The 15826-nt window shown below is 34.5% G+C and overlaps 1 protein-coding gene across 1 annotated transcript in view; it reads left to right on the top strand.

Moving 5' to 3' along the window:
• LOC145673364 (uncharacterized) overlaps positions 1-15826 on the top strand; it is a 779808-nt gene that overhangs the window by 560681 nt on the left and 203301 nt on the right. The window contains exons 19-21 of the mRNA XM_081743004.1: positions 2616-2759; positions 6994-7122; positions 14090-14328. Of these exons, the coding sequence (XP_081599130.1) occupies positions 2616-2759; positions 6994-7122; positions 14090-14328 (512 nt within the window). The remainder of the gene's footprint in view (positions 1-2615; positions 2760-6993; positions 7123-14089; positions 14329-15826) is intronic.

The raw sequence follows: 15826 nt of genomic DNA, 5'->3' as shown, positions 1-15826 counted from the left end.
TAATTCAAATAAATAGCCTAAGTTACTTCATTGCAATATATATAGAATTTAGAACGTTTATTACTAATAAATCCAATTTTAGTTTGCATTTTGTTACTTACGGTTTGTATTTTGTATTTTGTTGCATATTTAAAAACTATGCCAACCAGCCCCACAATATCAGCCAATCAACCCCTGACTAGGGGCCGGTTGACATACTCCATTTTAAATGAAAGAAAAGTTTATATCCCGGAAATCGTAAACAACAAAACACAAACAAAAATTGGATTTATCAGAGGAAACCTTGGTCTGTTCATACACGTCCATTACATGGCAATGCAGTGCACTATTTGCTCATAAAAAATTAAAGAGTGAAAAGTTCGCCAGCCAGCCCCGGCTTCTCCTATACTAGATTCAGGAGAGAGAAAATAGCTCTTGGTTCTGCTACCACAAACACATGTCATTTCATTTTTAACCTCCTTGTTTCCTCCGTTTAGTTTGTGGTTTGTTTCTTCCGTATTACAAAATTATATACACATATTTTTAATTTAATTAGTTGGCAACACTTTACGCTGCAGACTGCAAAGCTTCGGAGAAAAGTTTTTATTTTAAGTACTGATGCAGCTAGACAGTAGAATCTGATAGATTATGTCTCCATAGATGTATATCATGAACGTCTTATTACCAGTGGCGCAGCTCAATATTTTACTGTGAGGCCGGAAACCTTCGTAAGTACTTCTTGTGCAGTGCCGGATTTATGTATAAGCTAAACAAGCTATAGCTTAGGTTTTTTTTTTTAATTCCACCACTACCCCTGCCATTGCCAATAACTTTGGACTTATCGGCAGTCGCAACTGCCCCTAACTCTTTCTAATCTCTCTACTTAATATTTCTTTCTCTCTCTCTCTTTCGTTTTTTTTTTTTTACCCATGACTGGGGGTGGGGCTTTCTTATTAACCCGAGTCCTGAATTTAATCTCGGGTCTCTGCTACTACTTGGAGCATCTTTATTGCTGTAAAGTATAAAACAAATTTTTTAGTACACATAAACATAATACAACATACATACATACACCAAACAACAAAACACAACAATTACAATTTTATAACCAAACAAAATTACATTAAATCTCACTCATATTATTATTTCTCTCCTGTGGAAATTTTTAAGTATTTTTTTATTTACTTTTATTTTTATTTTTTTTATTTTTTTTTTAATTTTTGATTGGAATATTACTTGTATACACATATTATGTACTATAACCGTATTACTATATTTTGGGTTCTCTCCTGTGTTCCCTCATATGGATTTATCATGTACTTTAGATTGACACATGCATGTAATAACTGTTAAAATTTAAAAGCTATGTGAACGAGGATTCACCTGTATGATAATAAAACACAACAACAACATAACACATTTCACCTGTATGAAGTGGTTTCCTCCAGTGTATAACAAGAAAATGAATATGTTCCCACATTGGAGGCTAACGGTGCTGTCGAATTCCAACGGTCCTCCGTTTTAATTTTACTATGCTATTCCAAAGTACTATGCGGTCCTCCGCACTTATACGTATGGTGATATTTGATCCTTTACACTACACCACAATACGGTAACGCAACAACCACAACACAACACAACAAAACAACACGCACACAGACTTGAGTCATAGACTTTATTGTCTTCTTAATTTCTTCTAGTTAAATCAAGTCTTATTTGAACCCTATTAATTTCTAAAATTTTATTGCAAAGACTGTTCAATTGAATTATTTTGTTTTTGTCTTGTAAAATCGCCCCTAATCCATCTCTTGTCATATCCTGTCTTAAGTTATGTCTTAAAATCGATGTCTCGTTGGTTAAAACAAGGTTATTGCAGTAAAACAATATGTGATCTGGCGTTTGAGTTTCCCCACAATCACATTCGTCACTGTTTAAAAGACCTAGTTTATTAAATGTTGTTCTAAATGGACCATGTCCACTTAGAAACTGTATAGCTTAGGTTCCCACTCGCTTGGAGGCCCAAACAAAGTAAAGAAATAACTGATTGTATGCAAATAATAAGAAAAAAGCAAATAAGATATAACGCACATGCAGCAACGGTGTTTTGTATTGTTATGCACTAGGCTTTTCTGAAAGAAGTAATAAGGCTGTATTCAACCCCACTTCTAATGAGGATCCTGTTATCCAGCAACGCTTATAACGGAGTCCCCCGTTTCCTAGACCAGCTTGTAATGGGCCCTTGTTTCCATTTAGATGTTCATTAGGTTCATAAATTAGCATATAGCATATATTCAAACCTAAAAAACGGCGACATTTTCTAGCTGAAAAAGAAAGCTTGTTGTATAAAGGGCTCTTAAAGCTTGGAGGATAAGGGGCCCCTTTAAATAGCCTAGGGCCCCATCAAACCTAAATCTGGCACTGTTCTTGTGCAATAATTATGTAGAGATTTTTTTAACAGTGTGATATTATTTGATCACCTAAAAGTTACACAATTAAGTGTATTATCCAACAAGCAAGTAGGGCATGAAAATTATGGACTATAATTTGTATAATTACATATTTTGGAATAGTCACTTGAATGTTTCATTTCTAAATCAATAAAATCTTAAAACAACAACTTTATGTGTTTATTTCAGGCTTGTGAGAATGAACATCGGATACTACTCAAAGAAAGGTGTTATTATATCTCATCCGTTACGAACTATTCAACACTATGTATCTCATAGTTTCCTCCTGGACTTGATTGCTTGTGTTCCATTAGAACTGCTTGCTCCAGACAGGTATGTAATTTTCATCTTTAAATATTTATACGTGGTATGTTTCTTGCAATTAGAGTAACAGGGAAAGGAAGTCCGCAGTTTGAGTTTGAATTTCTCTAGAAATAACAGTAAAATAATGAACTTCGCATAGACGTACAGTGGTTTCAATTTAAAGGAAAAAGAAGAAGAAAAGCACGTGGCCAAAATCGAAAACGCTAGTCTTTCTGAAATTCAGTGTGTACGTGTTTTTGAGATTCCTGAAGTCGAGTTTGATGTTATTATAAAAGAAGAACTAAAAATAAAAACATGATGGTGGATGCAATATGACGGACTTATAATGAAAAAAAATGATATCAATAAAAATCAAGATGCTATGAAAGTGTGATCCTACTTCCACCTTTTGTTGTAGATAGATCATGGCTGCTCCATTAGAAGCTTGAGAAGAACAAGCAGTGATCCGGTTTTTGTGGTCGGAAGGTGTATCTGGGGCCGCAATCCATCAAAGACTTTCGGACACAAAACAGGAATAGTGTCTTGCCGCAACGGAGTGTCTACGAGTGGATTTTAAAAAAATGCAAAAATGGTCGCATCAGTATTTCGCACGAAGCAGGAGTCGACATTGAATGTGTACGTTACATTATTCTGTTACAGACAAGTGGCTATTGACGAAGTGGCACATCGTCTGGAAATTAGTCATGGTTCCTGATACAGCTTCCGATCACAGAAACCGGATCACTGCTCGTTGTTCCTCTTTGATGCAAACTTCTAATGGGGCACCCATGACCTATCTACAACAAAAGGAAGACAAAAGAAAGAATTCAGATCACACTTTCATAGCATGACCACGAAAGCATAATAATAAAATAAACGAGGACAGACGTAAGTATGAACAATAAAGTAGAGTTATGTCAAAATTGCACATAATTTTTGACTTACCCTCGTATTTTTCAGTGCTTCACATTACTAAAACAGAATACCAGATCGAACATGTCATTCTTAAAAATAATTCAATTTGAAGATAAATCGCTATTCAGGGATTTTCTAGTGGCTAATTTTGAATTTTTAAAGAAATTAATGACACAATAAATATTTTATATTACTACATTTTACTGAATATTTTTATACATTTTATATCAAACAAAAAAGAAAACATGCAGTGCGCGTCCAAAATCAAGTTTATGTATCATCACAGAGAAACTTGGAGAAATAAAATCGCACAAGCGGGAACATTTGTTACATATAAATAAAGAACGATATAATAAGAAAAAAGTTATCTCGTGACACTTTTGACATTTACATATTTTAATAATTACCATGAACGGGTTTAAACTGAAGATGGTAAAAATGATAAAATTGAAAATTTTATTGCATTTAATTTACATACGATAGTTGAAATTTACTTTTATTTGTTAGCTTCATTTGAAGAAAATGAGAGTAACTACAAACACAAGGGAATAGAGTGCGATTGATGACAGTGTTTACTTGCATTCTGAATGAGATTCGACGTGACTAATTCGACGCTTATTTTCAAATAGATTTCTACATTCATGTATGTGCATCTGGCCGTCGAAAATGTTCATTCCTTACGGTAATGATACAAACCAAACTATCTGAATTTTTTAAAGTTTCCAAATCAAAACCTCAACTTAAAAAAGTATGATCATATTTCTGGTAATCGTTACTACCGTTAGAAATGGATGTGAATCTTGCCCTATATTTTGAAGCTGCTACAAGGTCTATCAATTTATTCTTGATCGAAATATATACATTCAAGACATAATGTACAAATTCAGATTTTTACTTCAGTATAGGGCTCAAAAGCCATATTTCAATGCGAGTATATTCCGAGTCAGCACGTCATTTTCACACCTTTTTGAGACGAAACAGCCCAAGTGTAGTGTGATAGGCAATCCTACAGTGGAGTGTAATGCCTGTTCTGAGATTGATCGATTCTGTATCACTGATCAGTTTTGTATCTGAGGCAGTTACCCCAACAGTGGATTGAATACGGGGCTGGCCAAAAGAAGTACGCACGTTATCACTTGGTTATGAAAGGCAGATTCTTACTTGAGTTTCATATGATGTTGTACGATAATATTCCAACTTATGGTAATATAATATAGTATAGCTTCTCCTTTCTAAATTTTTCTATTCTTAAAGTGTACTATTGCAGGAATTTAACAAAATTAAGATGAAAACTTTGTTAATAAAGGAATCGTCTTCAAAGGTAGATCTTATCTATTTAAAATAATGTAAAATCTGAAACACATAGACAAATGAACCATGTAATGGTCTGTCCTAAAATTAAAAAACTAGCAATTCAGAAAGACAGCGGGTTGTCTATCTTAGAAATCCTTATTCTGCTTACAAACTGCATCATCTGAAGCAGTGGTACCCATTTTCTCCAAGTGCTGGGGTGCATTTCCTCACGAAATATACTGTTCTCTTCCCCCGAAATGACAGTAGAGGAGAACGGAGTTGGATGTGACAAAGCGAAAGTAGCTTTCTATGTAGACTGAATATAATTCCATTTAAGAATTATTTTGCATTCATACTAAAGACAAACAGCTAACAATCTATTTTTAAAGAAAAATTGGCCCGTCTCCCTCAAAATATAAATTTTTTGAGCGCAATCTGCGTCCAAAATTCGGCTTCTGGCCACTGGAGGAAACAACTCTTAGTGACAAAGAGTATAGGTAGTAATCTCATTTAGTACTTAAATAGAAAACAATCAAGTTTCGTTTCGCAGTGTCAAACTACGAAAGATTTCTAAACTATTATGGAATTCAATACTCAAACTTGTAGTAGTACATCTACTATAACCTACTATAACCGCTGCAAGCTGGATTCCATTAAGGAAGTTACCTTGCATGGGGGCAACCTTGCATTCGGTGTTTCATTCAAGCTTGACGCAAGCGATCTACAAGTCATCATTAGCCAATGAAAGACCAGTGATTCTATGACGCTTTGCGAAGGGTCTAAAGCATCGCTTGCAAGTACAACAAAAGGTAGATTGTATGAAAGCATGCTTTTCAAGTGGAAGCGTAGAAAGCTAAAAGCCAAGCACGCGCCAATTGGCCGTAAGCTTTCATGCTACTAGGTGGTTGCAACAGGGAAATAAAATCAAATTAGAACCTGCTCTTTGGGGTGCTAAATTCATTTCGAAAAGTCATTACTTGCTATGTTGTACTGTTTTCGCTTTATAGATATTAATATTAAAACCAGAAAAGGTGGTTGATGTCTACCACTTCCGGTTATGTATCAGGAATGAAATCAAAGATGAAAGATATTCCTGCGGTATTGAATGCATATTTTAAAAGCGCTAATTGTTATTGCCATTTTCGTTCTATGACAATTAAAATTGAAACTGGAATTGACTAATATCTATTACTTCCGCTTAGAATAGAGTACCAACGGAGATGAAACCTACTGTTGGGACGCCGAATTGGTTTTTAAAAAATGCGTGTTGCTGTTTTTATTCTATATAAAATCTCTCAGTTGAAAGCCCCACGATTATGCCCTGTAGGTTAAGGGAGACGATCATTAAAGCAAGTGAATGATGGAAGAATTGTTGGAATGAGGAAGTAGGAGGAAACGGGAGTACCCCGAGAAAACCCATGGGCACGGAATTCTCCATAACAAACTTACATGGCCAAGAATGAAACCAGGGACCCGCAGAAGTAACCGCTGTACCACTGAACCACCGTGTAACCTTTTATTCCAAGGTGTGATCAATATAGAAAAACGGATGTAGTCAAATCTCTACCTCTTCTGGTTTGAATAGGGTACATGGATGAAATGTAACCTATTCTTAGGACACTGATTATTTTTTGTTTTAAAAAACGCTTTTTGCTCTCATACCTGTCAACAAACAGACGAATATAGGCGTTCCATAAGACTTCCGATATTTACGTATATCATAGTTTTGAAGTACAAAATGGTATGTTTCTATGGAAAATTGCCTTCCCTGCTGTTCTAGTAGCTAGTATGTGTGCCTTTGATGCACGTGGTCTCGTGTTTGATTTTCGATGGAAAAGTACACACACAAAAAAAATTCACAATCTTTCTTCAATTAATCATGCTTCCCCTAAGCCTAATGGGCATAACCGTGAAACGTTCAATTAAAAAAATCCCAAAAATCAATCTAGGAAAGGTGGACTATATATATATATATATATATATAGTTACAAGAGTCTTGGTTAAATTATCTCTCCCTGAGTGTATGTGTATTAATTATATCGTCTTATTCCAACAGGAATGGTAACTGCTCAAGTACTACTGAAAGCATATTGAGGTTCAACCGCATATTGCAAGTATACAGAGTGATTAAAAGCTTCCAATTTTTTGAATCGTTCTTCAATGTTAAAGTATCAAATATTCTATGGTTTGTATTAATATTGTATATTGTTCCCAATGCAATGGATAGAATTAACGTATTAGGATAGTAGCTTTCGAACTTGCATATAGTAGTGTATTCAAACTTGTAAGAAAATTAAATTTTAAAAAAATGGTTATAAAAAAAGTAATATACAGCGTGTTCATAGAAGTACTATCTTAGTTTAAAGTGATGTTAAATCGTTTTGAATAATTATATTTGAATGAATTTGATCACATTTGAAAGAAAAACTCAAATATTTTTCACTATATCTCATAGACATTGAATGTGGGCCTCCCGAGTGTCGATGCAGACATCAAGACGAAATTCTCATTCACGCCACACACGCTCCAACATACCTGATGAAATGGACGGGATAGCAGCACTGATAGGAAACTTGCACTTCTTTCAGGTTTTGGGACAGTGGGAATACAAAGACACAATCCTTTACGTAACTCCATAAAAGGAATGTTCAACTACTGACTAGCTCTACGGACAGACTTCTTAGGGTTAGGTACAAATGCCTCGCGCACTTGTTCCACAATTCCTGCATTGCCAGATGGTCTCCCTGATTGGCATTTCCTTTGATGACATATGCAGCCAGGATCGACAAAATCACAGTACCACTTCAAAATTGACGTGTGTGTGTGTAGGAGCCTGATGTTGAAACCTTCGCCTAAAAGCACGCTGAACCTGCACGAGACTTTGTGTGCTGTGATATTCCAAAACACCCCAACTACGTTTTTGTGGGGTCGCCATAACTCCTTAAAACTTATTTTTAATGACAACACGCACAACAAAAGGAAATACATTTTCATTAGCACATTACGTCATAACAGTGCAGTAAGATAAAAAAAAAAAACTTCCCAAGTGACCTCTAGCAGAAACAGCCACTACCTGCTAAAAATCCGACAATGAACCCATATCGACTGATCACAAAGTAAACATGAGTGAATTTATTTTTCTTGTGCTTGATCTCGTACCTTATTGTCATTGTTGTCCATTGTTGGCATGCACAAAATATTTGAGTTTTCTTTCAAATGTGGTCAATTTAATTTAAATACGATTATCAAAGCGACGTAATACCACTTTAAAGTTTTTATGGACACGTTGTATAATGGCAGGGATGAACGCAGAGAGTGGATTCCGAGGGTCCAAATCCACTCCCCCCGAAATTTTCTGTACACTTAGTTTTGTGTTAGTTGTGATTTTATTAATTTTCATATAATTTATCCTTATGTTGAATTTGTATTCCCAACAGCTTTATACCCCTTCCCGAAATAAAGTTCTGCGTTGTTGCCTGCATAGCATAATAAATATTCGCTGACGTTGACTGTAACCTGATCAACTCACAAAGGAAAATGGTCGGCACGGGCTACAAAAAAAAAAAAAAAAAAAAAAAATCAAACTATTGAAATGTCAACTGTCTTTAAAATAACTATTTACTATATATATATATATATATATATATATATATATATATATTTACTTTAGAAATTACTTACATAACTGATATTTAACTTACAAAGTCAAAGTATGAAACAAAATCAAACGTTAAAAGACTTTAAACGTTATTCGAGTATAATTAATTAACGCCATGATTTAAAATGTAACTGCTCAAAACAGGGAAGTGAATCTAGGAACTTGAAGATGGGAGATTGGTCATGTACGGGAAATGCACTCAAAGTTTACACAGTCCAACTATGCTCATGGTACCCAAAATAAGCTTATTTAGGTTTCAGAACACATTTAATTCATATACTGAAATAAATGATATTTCCTAAATTAATCTGGCAGAATGTTGGTACAAAAATCACATTTATTGAACAGTACTTCTTTCATAAAAGGACAAGCTATTGAACGAGTTAAAGTACAGCTTTAAGAAGACAGTTGTTAAAGTAAAGGTGTTAAAGAACAACACTATCTGTATTGGCAATTAATGCAAGCATATACTAAATGACAAATGAAAAGTATTTAATTTTACAATTATAACCGAAATTATTAATCTTGGACGCATTTCAATGCCGACCAAAATTTTTTCTAATGATCAATATTTCGGGAAAATTACTCCATTACCTTTCATCAGAATTGGAAAGCGTTGGAAAATATCACCGTATATAGTAAATTGATATCACGCTCTGAAGGTGTAACTCCAGTGGAAACGTCGCAATTAATTCAAACTAATAGATAGCAGCAATATGTGGATACAATAACGATACCCACCTTCAGTGGAAGTGTTAAAAACACTTATTGAACGCTAAAATGGCAACTTTTTAATACTCTCTCTCTAAATTTAAGACCTCTGCATTCTTTCTGTTATTCTCCTATCGTCCCCGATTAAATTTATATTGTCACCATACGCCATAACTTGGTGAATACCATTCATCTCCAGGAACTGGTTGCTATAGCTTTGATTTTCCGTATATCATACTTCAGGGCAAAGTTGAATAATAATGGCAACAACACATCTTCTTGCTTCAGGTCGTTCTAGACGTGAAAGCTCGCAGACAAACATTTTACTACCCATAGTTTACTCTGGAGTACATTTAAATATATCATAATTAATCTAACTAGCTCTTTCAGTATTCCAAATTCTGTAAGAACGTTGTACAATGTTTCTCTCCTAACGAAGTCATAAACCTTTTTAAAATCAATACAGATGATTGATGTTCCTGCTTATTGTATTTATTTTCGAACATTAGTTGAATGCTCGATAGTTAATCGATTTCGTCTAACTCCGAACTGATAATCTACAATTATTTAATCTGTGTATAGGGTCAATCTTGCTAATACAATACGAGAGGATTTTATAGGATGTTCACAGAAGCTAAATGCTTCGATAATTATTACAATCAATTTTGTTGGCTTTTTTATGAATTGGCACTACGATTGACTCTTTCTACTCTTGTGACAATTCCTTCTTGTTCCAGACAAGAAGAATGAGTTTGTGTATCTTGTTTCATAATTTTTCCCCTCCAGCTAAAATGAACTCAGCCATAATTTCGTCTACACCCGGAGATTTGTATTTCTTTAATTTCTTTATAGCGATTTCTACTTCTATCTGGTTAGGCTCTGGAATATAAGGTTCTGCTGTGTGCATTTTCTTTTCCTCACGAACATTAGTTTTCGGCTGTGTGTTAAGCAAATCGTCGAAGAAATCTTTCAATTTATTTAAGATGCTATCTATATCAGTGAGAACTTTTCCGTTGTCATTCTTTAATATATAAGCGCGAGGTTGATACATTTTTTTTAAATCATTGGTGCCCTTATAGATGTCCCGATTGTTTTTGGTTTTATTATTATCTTCAAGTTCCTTAATTTTAGCTTTCAGAAATCTTGTTTCTTTGCTCTAAAAGTTTCGGAAGTTTCCTGTCTGATAACTACGAAAATTTGTGTATTTTTAAAATTTTGTAGCGAACGCAATTTTGCCTGTTTCCTCTTCTTTGTTAGTTTCGTGCATTACTGTGCTTTACTGGGTTTGTGTATGGTTTCTTCGTACGTATTTCCACGTGTCCCAATTTCGCTTTTGCTGAAATTTTAATGCTATCTCTGATTTCAACCCAAGCATCCTCAAGAGTCAGAACTAGTGCACTCTGAACCTTTTAAAACCGAGAACCTATTCGAAACTTTAATCTGGTATTCCGCTCTTACCTGGCTCTCCTCTAATTTCTTTAAATTAAACCTCTCCGTTTTCAGGCATTGAATATTTCCTTTATTCAGTGATAATCTCTCTCTTATTTCTGCTTCTACCAGGTAGTGATCAGTGTCACGATCTGCCCCTCTAAACGACCTAACATCAATTATGCTAGATTGTCTGCTTCTATCTATGAGAACGTGATCAATTTGATGATGTGTTTTTTCGTCTGTTAAGGTTCAAGCATATTTATGAATTTCCCAATGTGGAAATTTCGTACTCTTCACGATAAGCTTTTCAGATGTTGCGAAGTTCACAAGTTTAACACCATTATCATTACACTCCTTACACAGACTTTCATTCCTATAATTGGTTTGAAAATATATTTTCGTCCTACCTTCGCATTGAAATCCCTTAATAGAATTTTCATATGGTATCGCGGAAGCTCGTCAAATACCCGTTCTAGTTCTTCGTAAAAACTCTCTTTTATGCCGTCATTCTTATTTTATGTTGGGGTATGTACATTTAAAACAATAATATCACACCACCAACTGTTAGGAGTAATACAAGAAAGTTTATCATTAGGAAATTCAACCTGCTTCATTGCTGATATTATTCGTTAATGAACAAAATATCCTGTTCCTAGTTGGTGGTTTTTATTTCCTTCACCGAAAAAGAACGTAAAATTTCCGAACTTCACAGTTCCATTTCCTTCCCAACTAACTTCCTGAGCTCCTACTAGGTCCATCCTGTATTTCTCTAACTCACTTGTTACGGTATTAATGCGCCTGCCCTATAAAGACTTTTAACATTCCATGTTCCAAATCTAATGGCCATTTTATTTTGCTGAGGTCGTGCCAAGTTATCAGTCTTGGTCTGAGGCTGCTATGAATGTTTCTGAACAAGTGCCTTGTTTTTACAGGGTGAGGTTGTTAGCCTCACCCAAACCCCCAAGCTGGAGGACCACTCCTTGTCGTCTGTTCACGACGGCTTATTCACTATATTCGCAGCTAACCTCTATATCTAGAGACCTTCTTCTCGATCCCCAATCTTCTAGTTAGCTAATTACACATTTTCCTAAATCATAATTTCAATATATTTCCATAATTTCCATACAATTTACCTATATTTCTCACAAGAATGAATTTGTGTTAAGCACGAGGTAGTCATAAATTTTTGAGCAAGGGTGATGGAAGTTTACTTTCACTATGATCACTGATTTTATTATTTCCAAATCAAAACGACTATTTCTTCATTCCAATACATATTCGTGAGACTAAAAATGCTGTCCACATAAGCATTTGTTCTAGGAAAACACACACAAAAAATCCATCATTTTACAGATATTGTGAAAAACGTACGTGGGTCCTTCCGCTGTTGAAATATTGTCACCAAGCATTCTAAAACAAGGTGTTTCCTTACATTGTAATCCTCAATGTTCCATATTATTATTATTATTATTATTATTATTATTATTATTATTATTATTATTATTATTATTATTATTATTATTATTATTATTATTCACAAGAAGAAATTATGAAATTCCGATTTAAACCTATAACACATTCATAATAATAAAATGGTTAGTAGATATGCCTACTTGCACATCACTCCACTCAGGCACAGTTTCATTATGATATCGTCATTAAGATGGCACCAGTTGTTTTTATGTATTGTCATGGAATGAATATAACGATTTTTAAAATAATTAGCCATAGTAAAGAATCCTTCTTCTTCCACGTGTGGGAGGGTCCTTCTCACATTAGAGATGAGGAATGCATCATTTTCCAACTGATCATACCCTGACACAGATTTTCAATTAATCTGCAATCTTCAATCAATGATAACTTTTCTGCTTACAATTGCGTTATAATTTTACCGTCCAAGTTTGTCATCTAGAAATTTGTTGAATATAATTGTTCTGGGGCAATCAGCTAGGTGGATTCTACGTCTTCCAAGTATTAAGAAACTGGCAACATTGTTCTTGTGTTCAGAGTAAAGTGAGAGACCAAAAATGTCTTTATTATATAGGTGCTGGCAGGAAGGGGTGGACTTCCTGCCACTGTCTATATAATAAAGGCATTTTTTTGTCTCCTACCTTGACCTGTAGACGATAACAATGTTGTCGGTTCTCGAAACGCTGGAACAGGTAGAATTCACCTGGATGATTGCCCCAGAACAATTATATTCATCACGACACTAGGAAAGCTTCAGTTCTTATTTCATAACAAAGAAGTTTGGAGAAATTATCGAGCATGCTTAGGACACTGAAGGGCAAGAAGGAGAGACATCCATCTAGTTTGGATGTGACTTAGTACAGTTCTGTACTTCACAGCTACGAACTCATAAAATTCCTCTAGTTTCAGTTCAAACGGTGTAGATGTTGAAATATTTATAATTTTTACGCAGCAAAACTTGAACTAATATATATACATACATACATACATACATACATATACATATATATATATATATATATATATATATATATATATATATATATATATATATATATATATATATATATATATATATAAATCTTAGAGATAAAATGTTTTTCTTTCGTTTCTCTTGCATTCTTTTGAAGACATTGCCCTTTCTCTTATATGTCCAGTCTACTAAAATTGGTGTTTCTGTCATCGGCTGAAAAGACTTTATCAACTAGACACTAAATTAGGGCACAAATTTTAATTTGGTGATATAAATTGGTTGCAAATTTTTGGTACCGTTTTGATTCGAACTGGATAGAAAATTAACTTGTGCGGACTATGTTTACGTCAAGATGGCCCGCCATTAAAGGTTTAAATTTCTCGAAATTAGTGGGAGTACAAATTCTAATTTTGGTGTTACAAATTTGGTACAAAGTTTTGGTACCGTTTTGATTCGAATTGGAAAGAAAAAGAAGATGTACAGGCCAACTTGGCGTCAAGCTGGCCTGCCATAAAAAATTCAAACTTCTCGAAATTAGTGGGGGTATCTGTTGGGTACCGTTTTGATAGGAATTGGTTAGAAAATTAAGTTGTGTGGGTCAGGTTGACGTCAAGCTGGCCCGCAATCAAAAATTTAACTTTCTCGAAATTGGTGGGGGTACAAATTCTAATGTTGGTGGTTCAAATTGGTACATATTGGGTACAAATTTTTGGTACCGTTTTGATTCGAATTTGAAAGTTATCGGGCCAGCTTGACGGACATCAACAATTCCATACTATAAGCGAGCTTTTAATTCATGGAACATGATACGCGGAGAGTAACATTTAACTTACCATTATTTTGAAGCAAGTTTATTCACCATAAATTTTGTATAGATAAATTAATAATTTAGTTACATTATTCTTTCAGCATCGTTAAGTGGATTGTGTATCTCATCATAATAATAAACACGATAACATCAATAATTGTAACGTTTTCAATCACGTTTTGTTACAAAAGACCTCCAGGTGTACCAGAGCCAGCAGATGATAAAATTGTGCCTTCTATTCAGATTGTCTACCCATCATTTGAGCCAATTAAAATAGATGCTAAACGATACAAAGGCTTCTACGTTGGATTTGGTGAAGACTCTTGGTATTATAATTCAGGTATAGTCATATACTACTTCTTATTTTTGGTGCTAGGATTAGGCCGATTCATCTTTTTCGCTATATTATGGTGTATCTTTGAGCTGAAAAATAAGGGTTAACTTTACATAATTCTCTCCTTATGCGCCCACAAGAGAACTATTTTTAACTACACAAAAGAAATTATTTTTTTAGTTTCACGTCCTACGATTATATCCTGTAGATTAAAAGAAATGGATGATTAATGAAAGTGAATATGAAATTAAATTTTTGTGCTCTCTCACCGTGAATCGAACTCGGCGCCATATACACCAAAGGCGTGCGTGCTAGCCACTAGACTACTGAAAAGGGCATTTTCAACTATGGGAGCAAACAAATGCTCAAACAAATGAATCTTTGTTTATGTGCATTCTCACCACCTACAAACGCACCCCATTCTACAGACCAGACCCCCCTGCTGTGTTCTGCTCTGACCTCAACTAGATCCAATATTATCTTGTAATGACCACCTAGCTGTATCTTTTCCCCCTTCATATTCATCTCTGGAATATGTTCCTTCATTCCTTCTTCTGGCGATGCTTTTTTGTTTCGATTTGGTCATGCTCCATCTTTGTTTCTTTTCTATTTTTGTCTCTATCTGATAGGGACTTCACTTTTCTTTCTTCATGTTCTTTCTTCTTTTTCTTTCTGCTCGTCAATTGTGGATGTATTGGATCTTGATACATTCATTCTTGGATGCATTAGGTGTCCTTGTTCTTCTTTTAATTTGTCCAATATATTTTGGAACCGCCTGTATATCTTGGAATTCTATGTATTATGTTTTATTGTTTTTCCCCCTAAACCTGGAGATATTTCCCCTTGAAGAAGAGATTAAGTTAATATGCTAATTTTATGGTTTTACCCCTAACCGACACGCAACCCAATTGACGCAACAGTAAGTTAGGTTGCATGACTACTAAACATTCTGAGATATGCTGGAGTAGGACCCAAAATGTAGTTTTTGCCTCGTTATGAGGAACTGAATACTCAGATTTAGTTGACACAACTAGATTTTTCCGAAATTTGTGGAGAGAAATCAGAATTTGATCTCCGTTTGTCTGTAAGTCCTTAGATTTTTTTTTTTTTTTTGATTAGAACAATAGAGTATTGGCCAAATACTCGGCTCTTAAAGCATTTTGTATTGACAGGTAACTGGAAAAAGTACTTAAATCGATTTACTCTGTGTTTTTGCTCTCTCCACGTATTGATATTTTTGTCCACAATTGTCACAATTAGCACGTGTTTACTCATTATTGTCTACTACGATTACTACGATTTACTATCTGTCTTACGCCCGTAATACACACATTAAGAATCCACAAACGAGTCAACACACACTAGAGCTCACTTACAATATACGTTTATTCACACTTTGTCATTTCCTTTCTGCTCATATAAAAATACAAGATTGAATATTTTATTTTCTATTTTTCAGTTTCACGTCAACAGTTAAAAATAATCAATAATACAATGTAATACT

Source organism: Thermobia domestica, chromosome 16 (genome assembly GCF_964235325.1).
Source record: "Thermobia domestica chromosome 16, izTheDome1.hap1.1, whole genome shotgun sequence".
Taxonomy (NCBI): Eukaryota; Metazoa; Arthropoda; class Insecta; order Zygentoma; family Lepismatidae; genus Thermobia; species Thermobia domestica.
The sequence above is the reverse complement of the archived record's forward strand: the minus strand, read 5'-3'. Positions and strand labels throughout refer to the sequence as shown.